Source organism: Taurulus bubalis (genome assembly GCF_910589615.1).
Source record: "Taurulus bubalis genome assembly, chromosome: 15".
NCBI lineage: Eukaryota > Metazoa > Chordata > Actinopteri > Perciformes > Cottidae > Taurulus > Taurulus bubalis.
The window spans coordinates 2,044,392-2,053,474 of NC_136603.1; the positions used below are offsets into that span (position 1 = coordinate 2,044,392).

The 9,083-nt window shown below is 37.2% G+C and overlaps 1 protein-coding gene across 1 annotated transcript in view; it reads left to right on the top strand.

Annotated features, from left to right (window-relative positions):
- The window catches only part of tipin (timeless interacting protein), an 8,463-nt gene extending 2,247 nt beyond the window's left edge, over nt 1-6,216 (top strand). Inside the window, exons 4-8 of the mRNA XM_079230573.1 lie at nt 64-139; nt 4,569-4,691; nt 4,778-4,835; nt 5,154-5,378; nt 5,510-6,216. Coding sequence (XP_079086699.1) covers nt 64-139; nt 4,569-4,691; nt 4,778-4,835; nt 5,154-5,378; nt 5,510-5,727 — 700 coding nt within the window. The 3' untranslated portion in view covers nt 5,728-6,216. The remainder of the gene's footprint in view (nt 1-63; nt 140-4,568; nt 4,692-4,777; nt 4,836-5,153; nt 5,379-5,509) is intronic.
- The last annotated feature ends 2,867 nt before the right edge of the window (nt 6,217-9,083 follow it).

The window sequence follows — 9,083 nt, forward strand, 5'->3', positions numbered from 1 at the left end:
GGTTCATATAAACGCTGCATCGGTGACGAACTCCGTCGTGTTGATTTGTACATTTGTCTTCAGGCTGATCTCAGAACGAGGACTTCCGGCTCTACGGACCCTGTTTGACGACGTCCGTTTCAAAGGCAAAGGCCACGAGGTGAGAGCGTAATGGTCTCGTCCAGCGGGGAACAGCTGTTTATACAGCATGTCTTCCGGCCTGTCTCTTCCTGTTTTTTTCACCTACATTCCCCTGGGTCCTAGGTCCTTCCATGTTCAGCTTCTCATCACCCTCTATGTACCAACGTACATTTAAACAAACACCACACAGTCATCAGCGTTGCATACGTGTCTAGTTGTATTGGAGCATCTCTGGTCTCTCGTTGTTCCTCCTGCATCGCTCTTTTCAGTTTTTTTATGTAGTGACAGAGTTCCTTCTTGTTGTGATAGTGGCCAAGCTTTACCCAGCATGCAGTTTGGCAGTGTAATTTTATAAATGTACAATTATTCGTGTAGAAGTTACAACCATGACTAAAGTTACAACCATGACTAAAGTTACAACCATGACTAAAGTTACAACCATGACTAAAGTTACAACCATGACTAAAGTTACAACCATGACTAAAGTTACAACCATGACTAAAGTTATAACATGACTAAAGTTATAACATGACTAAAGTTGTACCATGACTAAAGTTATAACCATGACTAAAGTTACAACATGACTAAAGTTATAACATGACTAAAGTTGTACCATGACTAAAGTTATAACCATGACTAAAGTTATAACATGACTAAAGTTATAACATGACTAAAGTTACAACCATGACTAAAGTTACAACCATGACTAAAGTTACAACCATGACTAAAGTTACAACCATGACTAAAGTTATAACATGACTAAAGTTACAACATGACTAAAGTTACAACATGACTAAAGTTACAACATGACTAAAGTTACAACATGACTAAAGTTACAACATGACTAAAGTTACAACATGACTACAGTTATAACCATGACTACAGTTATATCCATGACTAAAGTTACAACATGACTAAAGTTATAACCATGACTAAAGTTATAACCATGACTAAAGTTGTGACCATGACTAAAGTTGTGACCATGACTAAAGTTGTGACCATGACTAAAGTTACAACATGACTAAAGTTACAACATGACTAAAGTTACAACATGACTAAAGTTATAACCATGACTAAAGTTATAACATGACTAAAGTTATAACATGACTAAAGTTGTAACATGACTAAAGTTACAACATGACTAAAGTTACAACATGACTAAAGTTACAACATGACTAAAGTTACAACATGACTACAGTTATAACCATGACTAAAGTTACAACATGACTAAAGTTATAACCATGACTAAAGTTACAACATGACTAAAGTTATAACCATGACTAAAGTTACAACATGACTAAAGTTACAACATGACTAAAGTTGTGACCATGACTAAAGTTGTGACCATGACTAAAGTTACAACATGACTAAAGTTACAACATGACTAAAGTTATAACATGACTAAAGTTACAACATGACTAAAGTTACAACATGACTAAAGTTACAACATGACTAAAGTTATAACCATGACTAAAGTTATAACCATGACTAAAGTTATAACATAACTAAAGTTACAACATGACTAAAGTTACAACATGACTACAGTTATAACCATGACTAAAGTTACAACATGACTAAAGTTATAACCATGACTACAGTTACAACATGACTAAAGTTATAACCATGACTAAAGTTACAACATGACTAAAGTTGTGACCATGACTAAAGTTGTGACCATGACTAAAGTTACAACATGACTAAAGTTACAACATGACTAAAGTTACAACATGACTACAGTTACAACATGACTAAAGTTATAACCATGACTAAAGTTACAACATGACTAAAGTTGTGACCATGACTAAAGTTGTGACCATGACTAAAGTTACAACATGACTAAAGTTACAACATGACTAAAGTTACAACATGACTAAAGTTATAACCATGACTAAAGTTATAACATGACTAAAGTTATAACATGACTAAAGTTACAACATGACTAAAGTTACAACATGACTAAAGTTACAACATGACTAAAGTTACAACATGACTAAAGTTACAACATGACTAAAGTTACAACATGACTAAAGTTATAACCATGACTAAAGTTATAACCATGACTAAAGTTATAACATAACTAAAGTTACAACATGACTAAAGTTACAACATGACTACAGTTATAACCATGACTAAAGTTACAACATGACTAAAGTTATAACCATGACTAAAGTTACAACATGACTAAAGTTGTGACCATGACTAAAGTTGTGACCATGACTAAAGTTACAACATGACTAAAGTTACAACATGACTAAAGTTACAACATGACTAAAGTTACAACATGACTAAAGTTATAACCATGACTAAAGTTACAACATGACTAAAGTTGTGACCATGACTAAAGTTGTGACCATGACTAAAGTTAGAACATGACTAAAGTTACAACATGACTAAAGTTACAACCATGACTAAAGTTATAACATGACTAAAGTTATAACATGACTAAAGTTACAACCATGACTAAAGTTATAACATGACTAAAGTTACAACATGACTAAAGTTACAACATGACTAAAGTTACAACATGACTACAGTTACAACATGACTACAGTTATAACCATGACTAAAGTTACAACATGACTAAAGTTATAACCATGACTAAAGTTACAACATGACTAAAGTTGTGACCATGACTAAAGTTGTGACCATGACTAAAGTTGTGACCATGACTAAAGTTACAACATGACTAAAGTTATAACCATGACTAAAGTTATAACATGACTAAAGTTATAACATGACTAAAGTTATAACATGACTAAAGTTACAACATGACTAAAGTTACAACATGACTAAAGTTACAACATGACTACAGTTATAACCATGACTAAAGTTACAACATGACTAAAGTTATAACCATGACTAAAGTTACAACATGACTAAAGTTGTGACCATGACTAAAGTTGTGACCATGACTAAAGTTACAACATGACTAAAGTTACAACATGACTAAAGTTACAACATGACTAAAGTTACAACATGACTAAAGTTACAACATGACTAAAGTTACAACATGACTAAAGTTATAACCATGACTAAAGTTATAACATGACTAAAGTTATAACATGACTAAAGTTATAACCGTGACTAAAGTTATAACATGACTAAAGTTACAACATGACTATAGTTACAACATGACTAAAGTTACAACATGACTAAAGTTACAACATGACTAAAGTTACAACATGACTAAAGTTACAACATGACTAAAGTTACAACATGACTACAGTTATAACCATGACTAAAGTTATAACATGACTAAAGTTATAACCATGACTAAAGTTACAACCATGACTAAAGTTACAACATGACTAAAGTTGTGACCATGACTAAAGTTGTGACCATGACTAAAGTTACAACCATGACTAAAGTTACAACATGACTAAAGTTACAACATGACTAAAGTTACAACATGACTAAAGTTACAACATGACTAAAGTTATAACATGACTAAAGTTACAACATGACTAAAGTTATAACCATGACTAAAGTTATAACCATGACTAAAGTTATAACCATGACTAAAGTTACAACCATGACTAAAGTTACAACCATGACTAAAGTTATAACATGACTATAAAGTTATAACATGACTAAAGTTACAACCATGACTAAAGTTACAACATGACTAAAGTTACAACCATGACTAAAGTTATAACCATGACTAAAGTTATAACCATGACTAAAGTTATAACCATGACTAAAGTTACAACCATGACTAAAGTTACAACCATGAGTAAAGTTACAACATGACTAAAGTTACAACATGACTAAAGTTATAACATGACTAAAGTTATAATATGACTAAAGTTACAACCATGACTAAAGTTATAACATGACTAAAGTTACAACATGACTAAAGTTACAACCATGACTAAAGTTATAACATGACTAAAGTTATAATATGACTAAAGTTATAATATGACTAAAGTTATAACATGACTAAAGTTATAACCATGACTAAAGTTACAACATGACTAAAGTTACAACCATGACTAAAGTTATAACATGACTAAAGTTATAATATGACTAAAGTTATAATATGACTAAAGTTATAACCATGACTAAAGTTATAACATGACTAAAGTTATAATATGACTAAAGTTGCAACCATGACTAAAGTTATAATATGACTAAAGTTATAACATGACTAAAGTTATAACCATGACTAAAGTTATAACATGACTAAAGTTATAACATGACTAAAGTTACAACCATGACTAAAGTTATAACATGACTAAAGTTATAACCATGACACGTAAGTAGCTGAACATTACATTTTGCTGTCTGCTGAAGAGCGACATCAGTTGTTACGGCTCTGCACCGGTTTGACGGCATATGAAGCATTCATACCGTATGGACATTTGAAACCAGTATACCAGTAAACCAGTATACCACACAGCCCTAACATGACCTCTGACCGACCTCTGCCTGTGTCTTTGTCCCGCCAGCCGGAGGACCTGCGGCTGCTGATGCAGAAGATGGAGAACTGGGCTCACCGGTTGTACCCAAAACTGCAGTTTGAAGATTTCATCGACAAAGTTGAGAAGCTCGGCAGCAAGAAGGATGTGCAGGTGGGAGGAAGCCGCTGATCATTTCAACGGAACGTGCTTACTTTCTTTAAGTTATTCTTATTTTGAGTGTTTCTTTCTCCCTGCAGACGTGTCTAAAGCGCATTCGCATGGACATGCCACTGACGCACGAAGGCTTCATGGGCGGTGAGAGATTTAAAAACACTCGTTTCCTGGCTTTGGCTTCATAGCAAAGGTGGTAACACACATATCCGTCCTGAATTATACTTTTGTTGCGTAAAAGGTGTCGTCCATCTGCAGCAGCCGAGGTTCTGTGCTGACGTCACAAAGCATATTACTGTAAATATCAGAAATAATCACGTCGCATATTTTTATGGTCGGCCAGAAGGAAGGAAAAAAAGAAGCATTTTCCAGCTATTTTGTTTTGAGGGATAAAGCAACATTAATAAAATAAATAAGAATAATGTTGAACCCACGTTTCTGTGAACTGTGTCTTGGTTTCAGGTGAAGAAGAAGAAGAAGAAGCAGCTCCTGAGTCCCGTGTGTTTGGGGATCCGGATCCGTTCAACAGCTCGAGCTTCATCGACCTGCCGGCTCCGGGCCGGTCCACTCCGGCTCTGGGCCGGTCCCCCTTGCCTCCGCCCTCCCTGACGGAGGAGCAGCAGCAACGCATGGAGATGAACCGCCAGCGCGCCCTGGAGAGGAGGCTGACCCGCCAGCAGCAGACAGGTGTGTGTGTGTGTGTGTGTGTGTGTGTGTGTGTGTGTGTGTGTGTGTGTGTGTGTGTGTGTGTGTGTGTGTGTGTGTGTGTGTGTGAATATGGAAACACTGAATGACATCCGATCTAATCGATCCTTCAGACTCCCAGACGGTGGACTCGTCCTCGTTCGTCTCCCCTGCAAACGATTCTCAAGTTCCTGAAGAGGCGGAGGCTTTAGACCCGGAGCCAGCCAGCAGCTCACAAGAACCCGGCCAGCTTCCACACGCGGACCCTGAGCCTCTGCGTGATGAAGAGGAGGAACCCTTCCTCAGAGGCGAGTCCGAGGACGGAGACCAACGCTCCGAGTCTGGGAGCTGATGAATCTGTGGACAGAGATTTTTTTTTTTTTGGCGAAGAGCAAATTAGTTTAAATTCATAATTCTTGTTCCCAACTGAAACACACGTAGAGTTACACACTGATGCCACCTGTTGTGTTGTGTTGTGTTGTGGTGCCAAAAGCTTCAAATGGAACTGAAGGTTTTCCACATGTGTTACCATTTTATTGGCCGTATTTAGTTTGTAATAAATAAATGTTCAAGTTTCCTGTAAATGACTTTACTATCAAGATACTATCTTTTATCCTTTTTTTTAATTAATTTTTAAACTGTATAAAGACTAAAATATATGAATGTCAGTGGTCTTATTCAGTATTAATGAAAACAAAACAATCACCACAAACTCTGAATGTTGATGAGACTGAAATCTGGTTTAATTCCTTTACAAGATTTGCAACACTTTGTGAAAAATACTTCATTAAATGTTCAGTTAATTTCTGGCTACGAGAATTTAAAAGTGAGAATGAAAGTCGTTCAGATGTTTCAATGATTAAATGTCTCCATGTTCTGTGTCTTAACTCATCTTCAAAGAGTTTAATATTCATCCATAAACGTTCAATTTCAAACCACAAAAGTTACAAACGCATACAGATGATTCAGTAAAAAGTGAAATAATCTCAAACAATTATAATATTCTTTGGAGAAACATCCTGATTTCTGTTTTAAGTTTCTAAATTTGCATTAAAAGTCCAAACTTGATTAAGTGGAAGTGAAAATGTTTAAATGTAAACTAACAGAATACTTGTGTGTTCTTTACTTTACAGTATTAGAATAGATGTGACACTGTTTATTATTATTTTATTTTTTCTATTTATCTGTACACCTTATCTGTACATCTGTACACTTTATTTAATTTGACAGTCAGTTGACTACATACAGACGTTAATACAACTGTTGGCTACTTCAATACATATGGCACAAAATCATATAGCACAAATTTGACATTGTGATGTTCTGGACCTTTGCATGAGGACATTCTCTACAAATGGACCTCACTGAATTTGAGTTGAACACCCCTCCATTACAGCGCCAGCCAATCGTGTTTTTTTCGAATATATATTACTTAATTAACAAATGGGGAATCCGTCAGTTATAAAGTATGAAAACCCAACCATGAAACGCATAATAGTCAAGCTTATTAATCAAGAATAAAACATTTATAGCATTATTATGAATTGCAAGCTGATGATTGTTAATAATGGAACAATGCTTTATAAATGATGAAGTAAGTGTTTACTCATACCTGGCATCATACAGAACACAGCTAATGAATTATCTCTTGGAATTGGTTTTGATTTATCTTCACGGTTGTTTCCCCACGGTTGGGAAAGCCCCACTGTTTTAGAACATAAGCGTACGTTTCTACCGCTGTGGAAACTAAATCCACCCGTCTGGTTTTACAGGATTTCTTCGATGCCAATGTTCTGTCGTCAACTTCTTGTAAAGAGGTTCAGGTGTTCAAAGTGTTTTATCTTACATAACATAACAAGATAGTAAAAACCCTTTCACAGGGAAAAAAAGGAAGAACCCTTCAGGAGAGTGTAGCGTGAACGGTGGTCTTGCCAGGGGAAGAGGAGGGTAGGGGGGAGAGTAGGAAAGGCAAGACCTCGCACCTAACTCGGTGGCACTCCGTCGGCTAATTATCCTAGTGATCCCGGAGGAAATGATAATCCTCATCCGATATTGGCATAACGCCTTCGGTCTTTTATCTCACCCCGTGCTATATCGTTAGGTTTTTGTGTTATTTTCAAATTAAGCTATAGGTTTTGCCGAGGGTGTTTTACAGCTTGCGCTCTAGGTCCCCTGCGGTAGGCTGTAACTTCTCTCAACCCTTATCAAGCGAGTACGTATATCGTCTACACCTTCTCTCTACCTATTTTGACACCATCTCATCATTATGACAAACACTGCAAAAGTCTTCACCCAAAGATACTTACCTTAAGTCTCTTTGGTAGATTCAGTCGTCACTTCTGTATCTCACGGTGGATGGACAGGGAAAGAGGGTTTAAATTGTTTTAAAGAACCAGAACCTTTGGTTTGGTTTCAGTCCCTTCCAAAGGGTAAGGCTGAGTTTTTATTCAAAGTTTATCTTAGATACAAAAAAATAAATTCAATCAAACAGTTTAAAAGTCACAAGTAACTAAGAGAAAAGGTTAAGTTTAGAGCTGGTGAATAAACACCTCTTCTCTCTTCTCTACTCCTGCACAGAATTGCCAGGCACCCCCCTCCTGATAGCAGAAGTTTCTTCCAGACTCTAAAGCTGGAGACCTGTCCCAACCCCTAATGCCGTGTTCACACCAAAACAGTTGCGAAATATTCGCGCGTCCAGATTACATGTTAAGTCAATGCACAGCTGCGTTAAAGCGAATTTTTCGCCGAGCGTCGCGATAGAAGCGAAACGGCGTCGCAACGACGCTTTTTCGCTGTTTCGCTGGCGTTCAAATATTTCAACTCCAGCGAATAATTCGCATGACGCGGAGTTGCGAAAGCCAATCAGCGTTGAGAAGCTCCGCTCGTCACCGCCGTCCGGTCGTCTATGTTGCATCAGCAAAATGGAGGACCAACTTATAGTTGCCGTCTGTGGTCACCCGGTGCTTTACAACACAAACTCATACGAGTTTCGTAATAGAATTAAAAAGGACACCGCATGGAGAGCCGTCAGCAAAGCCGTGGGGCTACCTGGTAAGTTTTTATTGTATTTATATGCTTTTATTCTAGCTATTTGTTGTACTTTACGGAAATGAAGAAGGAGATTTTCGCGGCGAAAAGGGACTGAAGCCCCGCCCCCTTTCCCCAGCGATGGTTGCGAAAAACACCAGCGGCGCGATAGAAGCGAAAAAGCATTGCGAATTTTCGCAACTGTTTTGGTGTGAACACGGCATAAGGGCTGGGACAGGTCCAATCAGATTTTTCTCCTTTTCTAGTAAAGATGCATGTCAAGTAACTAAGAGGAAGGGTTAAGTTTAGAGCTGTTGAATAAACACCTCTTCTCTACTCCTGTACAGAATTGTCAGGCACCCCCCAAAAAACATGCTCTTTTATACACCAGAATACATAAATCATCCTGTCACCAGAGTGGTACAGAGGAGGTTTCACTACCTTATTTGGTAATACTGCCAATGCATGCTCTTTAACAAAGGAGAGAACATTTAACACATCTCATTCAAAAAGAGTATATACCATAGCAACTTATAGCGTCCTATGAATTTTATATTGTTGGATTCCCTGTCTGCTCGTAAGTCCCCACCCCCGGTTTCCGCCCACTGCCACGCCCCTCTCCTTCATCCCAGCTGTTGTGCATTGCCTTGATCACTGGCAGGTGATTTAGGGACCACTGCA